Source organism: Budorcas taxicolor, chromosome 5, assembly GCF_023091745.1.
Source record: "Budorcas taxicolor isolate Tak-1 chromosome 5, Takin1.1, whole genome shotgun sequence".
In the NCBI taxonomy this organism is placed as follows: domain Eukaryota; kingdom Metazoa; phylum Chordata; class Mammalia; order Artiodactyla; family Bovidae; genus Budorcas; species Budorcas taxicolor.
Window position 1 is genome coordinate 2,480,680 of NC_068914.1, and position 17,043 is coordinate 2,497,722.

Genomic DNA, 17,043 nt, shown 5'->3' on the forward strand with positions numbered 1-17,043 from the left:
GAGACAACCGCAGGATTTTTCTTTCTCAAATGTTAATACAGTAAATTGCATTGGCTGATTGTTTAATGTTAAACCAATTGTGCTTTCCTGGAATTAACCCACATTAGAGATGACATAGTATTCTTTTTATGTATAGATAGACTGGCTGATTTTCTGTCTAGGGCTTTTTTGTCTGTGATCCTGAGGAAGTTGGCTTGTAAACTCTTTTCCCCAATGATCTCTATTCCGAGCCTCAGTGCTGTCTTACTTTACCCCCCAGTGAGCATAAGGAAAGCGGCAGCAGGGCTGCTCAGCTGCTTCATTGCCTTTCCCGATTCCAGGCATGGGCTGGGCTCAGCCGGGTGGTTCTGTTGCTCCTTTGGCCCAGAGTGTCTCGTGAGGTTGCATTCGAATGGTGGCTGGGGCTGATACACACAGGATGGCAAGGCCTCTGTGCCTGGTGCCCTGGCAGGGATGCTGAGAGTGCCCTGTCGCTCTCTCTCTTTGCTGGGAGTTGGATGGGGGTTGGATCCTGAGATAATAAAAGCAGAAGATGCCAGGTCTTATTAAGACTGACATTCAGAACAGGCACAGTGTTACTTCTGCTGAATTCTATTGATGGCAGCTGCTCACAGAGCCAGCTCAGATGCACGTGGAGGGAACTGCACTCAGGCGTGAACACTGGGAGCGTGGCTCACTGAAGGCCCTCTGCGGAGACTGACTGCGCAGTATTGAGGATACTCTGGCCTGTGACGTGAGCTGGGGTTTAAACAGATACTTATGTATTTATTAGGCCTCACCAGGTTTTAGTTGCAGCAAGTGGGAATTTAGCTGAGGCGTGGGGGATCTAGTTCTCTGACCAGGGGTCAAACCTGGGCCCCCGCACTGGGAGTGCAAAGCCTCAGCCAGTGGGCCACCAGGGAAGTCCTGAGAGGTTTGTTTTTGAACTCACCTAACTTCGCACTCCTGACTATATGTGCTTTAAGGGCCCTGTCCTTATCTGACTCACCTCTAGATCCTTCCAAGGCATTCACCTCTGCCCTTAACACAGAGGCTGGTGCAGAGTAGAAGGTAGTGAAGTCTGACTAGGGCAGAGGATCCCACTTCCTGCAGAGTTGACTTTGCAATGGGAGAGGCTCCCGACCTAACGTCCGCAGCATGTGCAGCTTCAGGAAAGCAGCACAGCCTTGCAGGACCCTTGGCTTATTTCCGAAGGTGCAGGTGTTGGGGACACCGGGCACCCGAGGGCTAGAACATGATCTGTCCTCGTGGGGGATGTGGTTGGGTCAGCCCTAGCTCCTCTGTGCCTAGCTGATGTCAGGAAGACAAGGGTGGAGAACGCCGGCACTTAACATTTGGAAGGAATCTCCTTGATGAGTATGTTACCTCCACTTCTCCAGGATACAGTGGGGGAAACTGAGGCTCAGAGGTGGATAGGACTGCCCAAGGTCACATAGTGTGTCTGCCAGAGGTGAGACAAGCCAGGGACCCAAGTGTCCCATTGTCCAGCTCCCCACACCCCATATTGATTCTGTTCCTTTTACAGGGCCCTGCTGTCATTCTCTGGCTTTAAAAACTGCAACTCACTTTCCAGAAGCCATTTCCTATGGGTGCTGATGGGTTTGCCCTTCCTGCTAATCAATGGGGCCCTGGAGTGCAGAGCTGAGCAGAGGTCCTGGCTTATGCCCAGAGGCAGTAGGGGTGCAGGCTGCCCACTCTGGGGGCTGCTGGAAGGAGGGAGGTGGCGCTCACTGGCATCAGATCACCTAGAGTGTTTCTCCCTGTCCCCTGCTGAGCAGGATTCTCAGCTCTGGGTGCTGTCAACATTTGCTTGCCCCCTCAAAGGCATCCAAGCAGAAACGGGACATCAGTCCTGGCCCCAGACTGGGTCACAGCGCAAGGAATGGTTGGCTGAGCTGACTCCCATCAGGGAGCATTTGCTGAGTGAATAAACAGATGTCGGGACAGTGCACGCACACGTGGGGTTGACGGGGAGGGATTTAGCGTCTACTCCCCCAGGGTTGGGGCTTCCCTTGTAGCTCAGTCGATAAAGCGTCTGCCTGCAGTGCAGGAGACCTGGGTTCGATTCCTGGGTCAGGAAGATCCCCTGGTAGAAGAAAATGGCTACCCACTCCAGTATTCTTACCTGGAGAACCCCATGGACAGAGGAGCCTGGCAGGCTACAGTTCATGGGGTGGCAAGACTCAGACACGACTTAGCAACTAAACCACCCCAGGGTAACCTGCCAAATGAACCTGGGGATTTTGGCATTAATCAGGTTGGGTAGCTTTGTGGTGACCATGGTTTTTCTTTTCATGGGGCATTGAGGCAGATTAGGACCTGGGAGATGGCAACTTTGAGCAATCAAAATATGCTTCCTAGATCAGGAAAGACAGACTTCCCCTTCCTTCCCCCCTCCCCCAAATATAATCGAGTGTTTGCTTTGTATCCAGAATGGACATTTCAGCTCTAGAATCAGGGCTGTGGGGTGAGGATAGGTGAAGGCTCTCACCCTGCAAGTTTGGGAGGTGAAATAAACACAACTCCTGTTAAAGAGGCAATAAGAGCCATAACACAGAGATGGGAGAAAGTGCTTTGGCAGTTCTGTGATAGACGTCACCTGGGAGTGAACTGGACCCTATCGTATATGTGATCATCGGTGAGCGCACTTAGCCACGGCATTGAAAAATCTCTGCTTAAATATTATAGGCATCTGCCAACACTGTTACCCTGACACTTCTTACAAACTGTAAGGAGCTGGTATTAGGAATCACAGAACATGTTTATTCTACTTTGCTATGAAGCAAAAAAGAAATGAACTATATGTATATGAAAAGTTTCATAAATCCACTTACGCACTTACTTGCTCAATATTCTTACCCTTAACGTGAACATTTAGCAAAAAATCGGTGTGCAACAGCTCTACTTGTAACCGAAATTGTGATGAGAGTGTGCTATTGGCAGAGACGAGACAGAGCTAGCTTAATCCTTCCTGTCAGTCTCTGTAGTAGATCAATTGAACTGCCGAGGAGATCAAATACTTCAGACTGTATTTATTACATTAAGTATTTATGTTCAGGCCAAGCCTTTAAAGCATGATGTCATATAGGAATGTAGGCCGATTAAATCAATTCAGCAGAATTTGCTGTAACTTAATGGAAATCTAATTGTGCGTTATAATTTAGTGTCCAGGAGGTAGTAAGTTCCCCGAACAAAATAATTTTCAGTCTGCATTTGGGGAGCAGGAGGCTCCTGCCCAGGCCTGGGTGATGGCACCTGTGGTAGGTGAGGGGGAGGAAGTCCTGGCCTTGGAGGGGCTTTGCTGGCTGGCAGGTTGGGTTGCATCGCATGCAAGGGATCGCTGGCTTCGATCCCCACCAAACAGGAAATCGATGAAATGTTCCTGGTGGGTCCTGTACAGCCAGTCCTCAGCTCCACGTTTGCCAGTCAATAGCTCCAGTGCAGACCGAGGCCATTAGCAGTCATGGAGTCTCGGCTGGGTGCTGAGGACACAGTTCTTACTCCTTAGAAACCTCAGTGGGACTCTTTTCTAAAGGAGAGCATCTCTCCCATCATCTGAATGAAAGGAGATGGGAAGTCACAAGTCACGAGAAAGATACGTGCTGTGAGAGTAATGCTCAGTCAGTTTAGAAAAAGCAGAAAATACAACAAAACACAAAGGAAAATATAAAGCTTATTCATAATCTTAGCATCCAGAATCAGCCACGATGAATATTTGCTTTTGGTACATTTGTTTTCTTCCCATTTATAAATATGTATCTCCAATAAATTTATGTATTTTGAAACTTATTTAGAATTAAAAAATCAAACGTTTAAATTTATAAATATTTTCTATTTCTAAATAGTATTATTTACTGTACATACCTGTGACCTTATATGGATATGGTATATGGCTGCATATGTTCATATACACATATGTACTATGGATATATGTATGTATTGTGTATATACAGATATGTAAATAGATATACACACACACAAAATGGGATACTTTTGACTTACTGTTTTTTTAACCTACTTCTAAAATTTAATATTTTACTATTACTGTAATTTTGCACCAAATATCCTCTTACAGTATAATTTTGTCATTGCTTTAGTGCGTTCAATAAAGTGATTATATCTTATCCAGTCAATTCTCTAGAATTGGGTGGTTAGTTTCTTCATAATTTTTTGCTGCTATCTGCCACATGGGAATGACTTCCTTTGTAACTAATTTAATTTTTAGACCACTCATGATTTTAGCTTTTTGACAGATAAAAAAACAAAAGAAAGCTAGAGCCCCAAGTGTGGAAGCCCAGACATTAAAAGGTGAGACTTTTAAAGTCTGTCGGCTCACTCCTCAAGATTCCGTTGGCAGAATAAATCGTTCTACTTTTTGCTCTGAGGGGACGGGCTCCTCAAGGAAGCCGCGCAGCTGTGAAGCAGTGTCGGGACTGTGTGTAAGGCAAGGGGAAGGACTCTCACAGCACAGCCGCGCGTCCCGAGGAGGATCTCCCTGTGGGTCCTGTGTGTCCTCCCGGGCATGCGCAGAGCAAGTCTAGCTCCTTGCTGGTCGCTGAACTGAACTGGCCTAGAGCAAGCTGTGCATTGTAACTTACTCTTGCCCTTTATTTTGTATGTGGTCATGGAAATAAGAATTGTTGGAGGACTCGGTACTAGTTGCTTTATAGAGGTAGATATGTCACCTCTTATAAATGAGGAAGCTGGAGCTTGGAAAGACGGTGTGAAGTCCCATGAGCAGTTAACGGTGGAACCAGGAGTCAAACTTCAAAGCCCATTTCCTCCTCCGCTGCAGGCTGCATCTGGCTGTCAGACCCCAGAGGCGTCCTGTTACCATTCTCATTTTATAGGACGTTGGTAATTATGACTCGGTTTTGGCGTAGACATTTGCTAAAGTATCTGCTCCCGCCCTGGCATAGTAAAGAGGAGGACAGCCTCTTTCATGGCTGACTCCACGTCACCCCATCACTAGCAGACACAGACTTGGTGTGGTTTTCAACGCCCTTTCAAACATCGTCCCTTGTGGTGGTTCCTGTGGCCAGGGACCGGCAGCTTCAGGCCATGCTAAAGCTTGCCACTTTGCTTGCCTTGTACTGAATGTTTTGGCTGTTTTGTAAATTTTTTGTTTTTTTATCTCAGTATTACCCATCAGTGTTTCTGCTATTAACAGTCTCATTGCTGTCTAGCTTGTGGCAGCCTTGTAAGACAGAAGGGTTATGTTAGCCGTGCATTTGGAAGCCTTCAAGTATGTGGTGAGGGCCCTGAACCTGTTTTTTGTGGGCAAAATGCATGTGTTTTGGAGTCTGGGCTTTCCCTTGGTGACCATGGGGTCCTCTGCTGCCTTGAGCATCACAAAGGGGGCATCCATACTTTGCTATTTCTGTTGCCCGCAGTGCTCCAGGTTGATGGAGTGGTTCGGGCAGGAGAGCACTTGGAGAAATCTCATATTGCTGTTGGTTCTGTGAAATCACGGAGAAATCAGGAGTTAGGTCTAAAAGGATCCTATTTGTAGAAATCATTTTTCCCCCTGTGTTAAGAAATGGTTACGGGAATTGAGGGAGATGCTGGTCTTTGGACAATTTAAGTTCAATTGAAATCAGTTGAAATTCTGCAAGCATGTTTAAGTTGGAAGGAAGACATAGCTTTGTAATTCACATCCCATTCTAAAATCACTCATTTTGTGTTGAAAGGAATTTAAAAATGTGTCTGTTAGCCCATAGTGTGTGTGAAGATTCTCTACCACATCCTGTCAAGGGGGCTTCAGTGCCCCCTGACCAGAAACCTGTCCCCCTCAGAGAGAGACCACCATGCACACTGACGGTAAAGAGAAGAAGCCCCTCTTTCTCTCCCTCCATCTACTGCTTCTGCTCTGCCCGAAACCAGGGAGAGGCAGATACCCAATATCCACTGTGCCTAAGAGGCCCCGTTCTCTCCCTTCTCACTCCTCCCTGCAACTCCCTCCCTCTGGCCTGACGGTCTGACCGTGACTTTGCCCTCCTTTTTCCTGCAGGTTCTGCCTCTGCTAAGGCAACCCCCAACCATACGGTGTCACAGTGAACTCGCTGGGAAGCCGTACTGACCGCATGCTCTGCCGCTGAGATACATCCCCCTCTGGACAGTTCATAGCCTTTACCCATTCCCCTGATAAACGTCATTGAATTAGATTTGTTTCTGTGCTTGCCTTTGGGCTTGTCTGTTGGTTCAGATGGCCTCTCCTGGTCTTGTCTGTATCTGCCTTCTGGATCGGCATGTCTTCTGTGTTCTCACGCAGGGAGGGCAGGGCAGAGCAGAGAGGAGGTGACTCCCAGTGGCGCATTTTTTTCAGCATTCCTCCACGTGGCTTTCAGACATTTATGTCTCCACCGAAGAGCATCCCTGTGGCTCAGCTGGTAAAGACTCAGCCTGCAGTGGTGGAGTTTTATCCCTGGACTGGGAAGAGGCCCTGGAGAAGGGAAAGGCTATCCACTCTGGTATTCTGGCCTGGAGAATCCCACGGTCTATATAGTCCATGGGGCCGCAAAGAGTCAGACAGGACTGAGCGACTTTCACTTCACAAGGAGCGCCGCCCCCTTTGAGAGACAGCCAGCTGCCTTCAGACCTGGGCTGTTGATGAGGAAAGAGGGAGGCGCCTGTGGCAGGCTTCACGCCAAAGACTTTCGTTGGCCTGGGTACACCTCTCAGGGTCTGATGTCCTGCTTTGGGAATCCCCACCTGACCGGTACTGTGTAGTCAAGGGACGGAGACAGACTCAAGGGAGGTGTGCATACCTCATGATGCTTCCTCAGCCAGAGACGTGGGGGCTTGGGTGGGTTGAGGGTGCTGCTCATGGACATGTGTGTGTGGGTGGCCTGAGACACTTTGGGGGTCCTTACCCACTGGAGGAGCAATAAGGGGTCCCAGTCTTGAGCGGTCGTCATCTTCTCGAGGACCTTGACCTTGCTTTCCCTCGGCTCTTACAGTTTTGTTTTGAAGAATTTGTTTTTAATCATGGTGAAATACGCATATGATAAAATTTCTATCTTAACCATGGCTAAGTGTGTAGTTCAGAAGTGTTAAATATGTCCTTATTGTGCAGCCATCATCACCATCCGTCTCCAGAACTCCATCCATCTCCAGAACTCTGTCATCTTTGCAAATTGAGCTGTGTGCCTATTACACCTCCCCGCTCACTCCCATCCCCGCAGCCTCTGGCAACCACCATTCTACTTCCTGGCTCTACGAATGTGACTATACTAGGTGCCTCGTACAAATGGAATCAAACAGAATCTGTGTTTCTCTGACTGTCCTGGTGCACTTAGTCTAATGTCCTTGAGGTTCGTCCGTGTTGCCTCCTCGGTTGGAATGTCCTTTTTTCTTTTTTAAAGGCTGTATGCATAGCCCTTACAGTTTATAAGCAGAGTCTCCCAGAGTCCCTGGGTTCATCTGGTCCTCAGTTTCCCCATGTCTAGTGTGGGGGGTAAAGTAGGCAAGCCGCAAAGACTCTCTCCCTCCCTCCAGTCCGTGAATTAACTTATATCTTCCACCTCTGAATCTGGGTTTTGTGGGCCAGGAACGTAGTTATCAGTGACTTTCGTGGGGACCTGCCTGTGGCAGGCGTGAACCGGCAGGCGTAGACTGTGGGTCCAGGAGGCTGCGTCTTGTCCAGGTGGGACTTCTTCATCTTGCGGGTGATGTGCTCATCGCTGAGTCGTAGCCTGATTCACGCCCTCCCTGATGTTAGAGTAAGGCCTTGCTGCGGACCAGACCCAGCAAGAGAACACGCATGCTGAGCCTGCCCCTCGGGGGCTTGTCTGACATGGGGTTGGCTGCCCAGGCCTGGGTCTGGGGACTGTGGCCCCTTCAGGGTCCCCTGAAGCCTACAGCCCCAGTCAAGCTCCCCTCAGACCCCCAGGCCCTCGTGGCCCCTCCCCAAATGTGCTGAGCGTGGGGGTCTAATATCAGTCTTCCTTCTTTTGAACATTCATTTAAAATCAAACTTACGTGTTTAAAAGAAATGCACAGATGTTGTAGAAAAATGAGAAAAGTTCTAAGCAGGCACAGCAAGGAAAATCATCAGTATTTCCATTGCCAAGAGGGCTCACTGTGCTCTGCCTTCTGTCCTCTTCCCGCGTGGCTCCCCTCGGGAGGGATTTGGAGGGGGAAGCCCTCCCCTGCTGCGTGAGTCCTGGCCCTTGGGGTGGCCCCTGGGCTCAGGGCACAGGCACTGTTCCGCCCAAGTTTGCGAACCCCGGGCTCAGGGAGGCCAAGACTGCTGTCAGTATGTGGCTGCCTGAGAGCACGCTGGGAGAGGCAGAACCAGCAGGATGTGGAATCTGAACCTGTAACTTTCTGTTCGCTTCCTTCTGTCACTGGAAATGCGACCAGGTGAAAGCCAGCTAGGAGTGCGGGTTGTGGAACGGGCTCTCGGAGTTCTGTGTATAAACTGGGCGCTTGTGATTCCTCTCACGCTCATCTTGCCATCTGTTGCCCGCTGCATCGGCCCCTCCATCAAAATTGAGGCAGGAAGTGATGGATGCATTTTAGCCTCCTATTACACTCGAGGAGAAGGGGCCGGTCTGCAGGAGAAGGCCGCCTTCTGTAATAAACTGTGCTGCTGCTGCTGCTAAGTCGCTTCAGTCGTGTCCGACTCTGTGTGACCCCATAGACAGCAGCCCACCAGGCTTCCCCGTCCCTGGGATTCTCCAGGCAAGAACACTGGAGTGGGTTGCCATTTCCTTCTCTAATGCATGAAAGTGAGAAGTGAAAGTGAAGTCGCTCAGTCGTGTCCGACTCTCAGCGACCCCACGGACTGCAGCCTACCAGGCTCCTCCATCCATGGGATTTTCCAGGCAAGAGTGCTGGAGTGGGTGCCGTTGCCTTCTCCGAATAAACTGTGTGGATCTGGGCAATTCCTGGAGCCTTGTTTCCTTCTTGGAATGTGGGGCTGAGTAATGCCCTCCCCTCAGGGCGGCCAGAATGAACACAAGTGACCACAGTGGGTACTGGAAGGGTGAGTGTCCTTTTGCTTCTGAGTGGGCTTGGAGAGGAAGAGAAAGATGCCCAAGTGTGCTTCTGGGGAGAGAAAGAAACCTGACTCCAGTACAGGGAAGCCTGTCCCTGGGAAAGGAGGTTGGGCATGGCCCAGCTGTGGGCATGGTTGATGCTGCTGAGGCTGCTTCCTGAATGCTGATCCCACAAGTAGGTGCCAGGCCTGGGTGGCCCTCCCTGTCTCCCTTCTGCCTGCCACAGCTATTTCTCAAGGGCCTGGCCTGTTCCAGGTGCTGTGCTAAGGGTTGGGGACAGAGTAGTGATTTAGGCCCCCTTGGGGGTATGTGGGGGCAGACAGACCACAAACCAGTCACAAACCATTAGTGACCCACCTACAGTTTGTGGCCAGTGCCGTGAAGACATGAGCATGAGGCTCTGATGGAGAATATAACCCGGGAACCTGCTTTGGATGGGAGGTCCCAAGGGGCTCCCTGAGGCCATGGTGGTCAAATGGAGCCCTAAAAAGTGACAAGAACCCCGAGTCAGAGGAAGGATCTCTTCACTCCCAGGCGGAGCCCGATGAAGGGTCCAAGACAGGGGAAGAGTGTGTCCTCTCTCCAGACAGAGGGACACAGTCGTTAAGGCACCAGTCCTCTGCCTAGTGGAGAAGGTGATGGCACCCCACTCCAGTACTCTTGCCTGGAAAATCCCAAGAATGGAGGAGCCTGGTAGGCTGCAGTCCATGGGGTCACTGGGAGTCGGACACGACTGAGCGACTTCACTTTCACTTTTCACTTTCTCGCATTGGAGAAGGAAATGGCAACCCACTCCAGTGTTCTTGCCTGGAGAATCCCAGGGATGGGGGAGCCTGGTGGGCTGCTGTCTATGGGGTTGCACAGAGTCCGGACTGAAGCGACTTTGCAGCAGCCTCTGCCTTTTCACCTGTTTCCTCATCTGCAAAAGGGGATAGAGCCTACTGCCTAGGAGTGTTCCAAAGCTGAGGTGTGCTGGGTCACAACGTGCTTAGAATTTCAGTGCTGGTCCATACAAGGGCTTGCTCCAGTAAGCACAGCTCCTGTGGAGAGCTTCCCAGTGATGGTGGTTTGAACATCTGAAAGGAAGCGTGGGTAGCGCATGACAAGGACGAGGTGAGGGCAGTGAGGGCCCCAGCACTCAGGGTCTTGAAGACCACAGGGAGGAATTTCGATTTATTCAGCAGATAAGCATTTTGGTCCAAAACTACTCCCTATTTGCAATGCTACTTCTTCCAAAGCTGGTGAGCACTTTTAGAAGAGCCAAGGCGCGGGTGGAACCTAGGGGGCTGGCTTTGCTGCCTCTCCCGGGCTCAGGGCTCAGGGACAGGCACTGGCTCCCATGTCCTTGGCAGGGCCTCAGTGCACCACCTCCTGCTCCCTGGTGGGACAGCCTCTGGAGCTGCCCCAGACGGGCTGGGGCAGAGGCTGTGGCGATACTCGATGCTCGTCCCCTGCAAGAAATACACGTGGTGGGTGCGGTGGGGGCGCCATTTGACCTGTCCGGAAGCTCAGGAAATCTCTCAAATCATGTCATGCCAGCAGCTGAGTCCACCCACCCAGCCTGGATGCAGGTCTGGGCGTCTCCTGCCCCCACGCCTGCCCTTGTGGGAGTGCCAGCCTGGTTCAGCTCTGTTCGCAGAGCTTGGATGGACATTAGGACCTCAGGATTCCATGGCTAGACTCTCCATGTCCTACACACACACACACACACACACACACACACACATACACCCCTTTCTCTCTGTTGGTCCCCATCTTGGAAATGGCACCTCCATTCATTCATTCAAACCCAGCTGTCATCTGTGAATTCTTTTTTCCATCACCCTCCACCTACAATCTGGGAGCAACGTGCATGGGCGCGCACCGTGAGCACAAATCCAGAATCTGGCCGTCTCTCACCACCTCCCCTCTGGCCACCTTGAGCTAAGGCTGCCGTCTGCTGGGACCGCATCATCACAGTAGCCTCCCCATCCTCTCCTCAAGGAAGTTACGCTCCAGACCCTTGACTCAGGTCTGCTGAAGCTTCCTCCCGCTGCGTCCTGCCTGGCCCTGGTGGCTGCTCGACTCCTTGGCTGCCTCCTCCCCGGCAGCCCCGGCTTCGGTCACTCTGAGTGCCCGCTGCAGGTGGCTTCTATCCCCACTTCAGCGCCGCTGCTCTGGTCTTCTCCCCTGCTGCCGTGCTCTCTCCTGGGTGTTCCTGTCCCTGTTTCTTTGACACTGCACTCAGCTGTTACCAAGCATCACACTCCGTTCACGTGTTAAATAGCTCTCGCCACTGCCTGCCTTCACATGAAGCATGCCTGGACTGCACTGTGCCCCTGCCCTGGAACTGTGCTCCACGATGCTGGCGCTCTTGCTGCCTTATCCCCGCTGAGTGGTCTCCAGGGCCAAGCACAGTGCCAGGTGCTCAGGAGACAGCCACTGGATAAGCGCACAGTCGAGGGTGACCCCTGAAAAGAAAGGTCTCCTCCCGGCCCTGGCCCTGGAGAGCTTCGTGCAGTGCTGGCCGGCAGCCTCAGGGCCAGACAATTGTTCCAAAGCCCCATTTCACACACTGAGCCTGTACTGAGTCCTTTCCAAACCAAGGCCTTCAGACCTTCTCAAACTTTAGTTCACGGTGCCCTGCGTGTCCCTTGAACCTCAGTTTAATGTTTCTTGTCTCTCTTGGGCTGTAAAAAATACCTACAGTTCTGTTCATTAGACAGTTAGGTCCAAGCAACTCAGTGTTTCTCTCCCCAAAGCTTAGTAGTAATTTGAAAATAACACATGTAAATTGAATGAAAAATAATAGTTTTCTTTTATTCTTAAAGAGCTGCCATTACTTTCTAATGGGAAGTACGTCAGTGAGCTCTGCATGACTTCTCTGAACTTGGAATCACACTGGATGCCATTGCTCCTCATTTTCTGTTCCGTGTGGATTATTTGTGTGGTGTTTGCAAAATCTGGCTTCACGGAAATATGACCTCCTTGAAAGGAGTGCAGCGAGGCCTCCTGTTGAAGCCATGAGCTACCTTGTGTGGCATCTGATAGATGTGCCGGCTTCCGCCTGCCCTTGAAAATTTAGAATATCCTTGCAGGGCCCTTGGGAGTTCTTGGGGATGCTTTGGCACTTAGTCTGGAGGGTGTGGCATTACTTCATTGGATCCCCATAATGATCCTGTGAGGTGGGGATCGTTTCATTTCATAGAAGGACAAGCCCAGGCTCAGAGAAGTCAAGATACTGGTCTAAGGTAAAACCTTACCTTAGCCTTACCAGCCTATTGGTAAGGGAACCGAGACTGGCCGGTTCTCCCTGATGCTCTGGTGCTAACCCCTTGTCCTATCAGCTGAATCTCTTGAGTTGTGCATCTCTGGGGTCCCGAGCTCTTGTCAGCTCTCCCTGAAGTATTTGGAAATAAACAGCATCAATCAACCCCTTGCCCCCAACCCTAAGTCTGAGAGACTGGAATGTGGACAGTGATGGCAGCCTGTTTTTTTCCTTCTTCCAGGGGGCCCCCTGTGTTCATGCTGTGTCCCCGACCCCATGGGGCTTTCCTTCCTCCCCACCTACGGCTGCCAGACGAACCGCACGGCCAGCGTGGCCGCCCTGCGCATGAAGGCTCGTGAGCACTCGGAGGCTGTCCTGCAGTCGGCCAACCTCCTACCGTCCACCAGCAACAGCCCCAGCCCCGTGGCCAAGCCAGCGCCCCCCGACGGCAGCCAGGACAAGACCCCTCCCAGCAAGGAGCAGAGTGAGCGCGAGAAGAGCGTATGAGGGGCCCGAGTGGCCAAGCCCGCCGCGCCCTCCCCCCTTGCTTCTCCCAGCCTCGGCCCCCACGGAAAACTCTCCCAAGAGCGAGGAAGAAGCCTGCTGCCCTGGGCCTCCTCTCAGACTCAGGAAAGGAAGGGAGAACCGCAGCTCCCCCAGTGAATGGAGAGTGCCTCTGGAGTTCCCCCATGGGGCTGTTCTGTCCCGGCTTCTTCGGTGTCAGGCCCCGATGGTACTCGTGGGTACCAGAGTCTGCTCTGTGGTGAGGCCCCTGGGGTTTCCATCTTGGCCCAGAAGTCTGGAGAGAAGGCGAGTTTTTCACCCCTTCACTTACCTGTCCCTCTCCTGGGCCGCCTCTGGAGGTCTTATCAACCCAAAGAACTGTGGCATGAGCCATCTTTGAGAGATGCCCGGGGCTCAGTCTTATGTTATGAAATGGGACTGTCTGCCTGACATTAAGAACCAGGCGATTGCTGAGATCCCAACCAGCTCTGTCCCTTCCAGCAAGACGAGCAGCAATGCCCTCTTCTCGCGTGCTGGCTGTGGGCTTGGTTGGGTTAGAAAGTGAGAAGATGTGGAGTAGGGAGGTGCCAGCAGGACAGAGCCTGTCCCCGGGGGGACGTGGTATCTCTGCCACTGGGCACTGCTGGCCAACCACACGGGCCGTCAGCTCCAAGAACTGGCGCTGCCATCTTGACACTGAAGGCCCAGAGCGAGTGTGGGCCCCGTAGCAGCAGCACCCGCCTGCAGCCCCTGCCTCTCTGAACTAGACCTCTAGGTTGGTGGGACGCTGATCAACTGGAAGGCAGTGCTCTGGTCCAGGAGATACCAAGAGTCCTCAGAGGAGGACAAGCCCTCGGGAATGCCTCTGGAAAGGGCGAGTCTGGATGAACTGCCTGCCTGCAGGTCTCAGGCACATGGAAGGGGCTCCCTAGCTGTTTATTCTTTTTTTTTTTTTAATGGAAGGGAAAAGAAGTAGGAAATGAAACAAGAATGGCGTATATGCAGAAGTGGAGCATGGGAAGACGGCTTCCTTTTGGTGTGCAGAGAATTAATTCCAAAGGGCCAGATTTCCTAGAAGTTTCGACTTTGGTTGGGTGTGTCCGTCTTTTCTCGTGTGGATAGTGAACTTGAAGAGATCAAAGGGGAATGTGCAATAGCGTGGGTTCTGTCACTCCCTGGCAGGGATATCTGTTCCCAGAAAGCTTGCAGTCTCTGACGGCTTGCTGGTGGTGTTTCCATGCAAACCGTTATTGCTTCCACGGTTGTTTTCCTTTCAGTTATTATAATCAAAGGTTCTACCTTCAGATCACCCTGCCCCCTTTTTTACCTTCCCCTCCAGAAGCCCCCCAAATAATACTCTTCATGTATTGTGCCTCGTTCTCTGATTACTGCAAAGCGTTTGATAAAATACATTGTCTCCTTAAAAAAACAAAAAAAAATCAAGTCCTTCCTGCTGTATTTTGCTTGTTGAGTACAAAGATGAAACGATTTGCCAAAAAGTGGCAAAGTCGCTTCCGTTTCTCTGTAATTACAAATGTTCTGTTGAATGATGTAAGCTCAAGCCCTTATGTACACTAACTCTTCAATCCAATTGTTTGATTAAACTCGTATTTCCTCCAGAAAGGTACATAAATAAGTGAACTGTTGAGCAAATTAAGAATACTTAACAGCATTGCATCTGAAAAGTAGTTACGCTGATTAAATTTTGTGTCCTTGAGGACTTTCAGGAAATTACTTTTGATCGTCAATAACACAATTAAGTAAACTACACACACATTAGCATGAATAATTGATAAGAAATTATGTATTACCACGAAGCACTGATTTAATAATTCATGATGCAACACTCTAGTGACTGTGCAAAACTGGATAACATCGAAAAGTGTGCCTGATACTACTGAAAGAAAGGGAAAAAAAAAGCACCAAGCCTCTGCAGAGACATGGAGTCCTTAGTTCTGTTGTACAAAGGCGAAAATCACCTTGCATGCTGTAGTTTCTGTTTGTTTAAATACCTGAATAAATTTAGAAGAGTTAAAAAGAAAGATATAAAGAGCTCAGGTCCTCTCTTTGTTTCTCCTAGCCTCCCCGGCTGCAGGCCTGGGCAGGGCAAGCTTCTCCACTTTGGCCAGCTTGCAAATGGAGTCCTTCCGAAGCTTCCAGGGGAGGGCTTAGAGGCCTTGGCTCTGGAAACTTTTAGCAGATTCTGGGACAAGACGGGCCTCTGTATAGGCCAGAACCTCCCTGGTTCCGGCGCACGTAGGAGTCAGCTCTTGTGTCCTGGGACAGACGGATGGATGGTTGGATGGACATGGCCTCACTGGATGCCCTTGCTGGCCATCCTTGGTGAGAACTGTCCTTTGGGGCAGCGAGAACAGCCGTTGATGGAGCCCTTGTTGTTTAGTTGCCCAGTTGTGTCTGACTCGTGCGACCCCAGGTACTGTAGCCTGCCAGACTCCTCGGTCCATGGGATTCTCCAGGAAAGAGTACCCTGCTGGAGCCGGTCTGCATTGCCACCCAGGAACACTGGAACCCCTGTAGGTTGTCCCCTCTGCAGGGTTTCATAATGTCACTCTAAAAAGGAAGCTGGGCTCATACTGGGAAGGAGGTGCAGCCCCTGGGGTTGAGTGACTGATTAATTATTATTATCCATCTGTTGGCTGAAGCCCTCGGAAGCGTCTTCCTCAATGCGCTCTGGGTTATGGGAAAGGAATCTGGAGGCACGATGGGGTCAGGGGCCCAGTCTTGTTGGGGGCCTGAGCACCAGCGGGAGTGGCAAGGAGTCGGGGGTAGGTGCCCGGGCAAGGACACCGGCTCCTGTGGGACTCAGGGCTCCCTCCTCCATCTCTCAGATTTAGTGTGTGATTTAGGAACACCCAGTGTCTGGTCTCTCAATTGGGTAGGAGGATCCCCCTTAATAAATAATTCCCTTTATTAAGACTCTGCCACTCTCTCATTGCCTGGGAACTTTACAGGGCTTAGTTCATTTAATCTCACAACTCACAAGGTAAACATTGCTACTCCATTTCACAGATGGGGAAATGAGGCAGAGCAAGGCTGGGCAACTTCCCCCAAGTTGCATGGATGGTAGCCTTCAGTGGGAAGAGGGAGAGCTTGGCCTCATTGCCTGTCACCCAGAGAGGGCTGAATACATGGGTTCATGAGAGTAACTGGGCTCAGTCTTTGGACCCCAAGAGGACAATGGAGGAGTAATGAGGGCCAGTTTGGCAGGTAGAGTGAGTGAGTGAAGTGAAAGTCGCACATTCGTGTCCAACTCTTTGCAACCCCATGGACTACAGAGTTCATGGAATTCTCCAGGCCAGAATACTAGAGCGGGTAGCTGTTCCCTTCTCCAGGGGACCGTCCCAATCCGGGGATTGAACCCGGGTCTCCTGCATTGCGGGTGGATTCTTTACCTTCTGAGCCACCGGGGAAGCAGGTGACGGGTGGAGAGGTGGGGTGACTACTTGGTGTTTTTCACCATCTACGGACTCGGGCCAGGTGGGCTGGCCCGTGGAGGGGGGGACATGCCATCCCAGCTCCTCCCTCTCCGGGGTCCGGTCTGGCGAGGCAGAGGCCAGCCTGAACCCGTTTTATCTGCCCCGTGGCTAGCACACTTGGCCTCTGCGTCGTGCCTACCTGTCCAAAGGCCCGCCCGCCCAGCAGGGCCTGGGGCTGTTGACGGTGCCTGGAGCCACTGGACCCCTCCCGTGGCTTTTCCAGGGAGAGGAGCCCCTAGGAGGGGCCCACCACTCCTCATCACAGAGCCTCGCTCTCTCTTCTTAGTTTCCTGGCTTCACCAGGAAAAGTGGAACTCGGATGAATTCAGAACCTGACTGAAGTGGTTAACAGCTTGTTTTACCTGTTCAGAATCCCAGCTCTTACTGACTGTGCGGCTCTAAACAGGTCACTTAACCTCTCTGTGCTTTGGTTCTCTCCTGTAAAGTGGGAAGAATTATGGCACCAGCATCGCAGGTTTCTTTGAAGTTTACATGAATCGACTGCTAAGTGCTGCCTGACGCAGAGGGAGTGCAGTGTGAACACTAGCTCTTCTTTGACCGAGCCTCACGCATCTCAAGGGTTTGAAGACCTTTTGGGGGTAAAAACCTCATAGTCTCCAGAAGGAAACAGGGTTGGTTGGCTCTCAGAGCCTGAGGATGTGCCTTCTCCTGGAGGTCATACTCTCCCAGAGCTCACATGATTTCCTAGGAAGTGGGGTTGGCAAACCCCAGTTCCTCTGCAGACTCACATCCATGGCTGAGAGCCTGGTATCTTGCCATCTGGGTCTTGGGA

The 17,043-nt window shown here is 51.3% G+C and overlaps 1 protein-coding gene across 1 annotated transcript in view; it reads left to right on the top strand.

Annotated features, from left to right (window-relative positions):
• Positions 1 to 12,756, top strand: part of DRGX (dorsal root ganglia homeobox) — a 31,265-nt gene extending 18,509 nt beyond the window's left edge. The window contains exon 6 of the mRNA XM_052641199.1: positions 12,491 to 12,756. Within this exon, the coding sequence (XP_052497159.1) occupies positions 12,491 to 12,756 (266 nt within the window). The remainder of the gene's footprint in view (positions 1 to 12,490) is intronic.
• Positions 12,757 to 17,043: the final 4,287 nt, after the last annotated feature.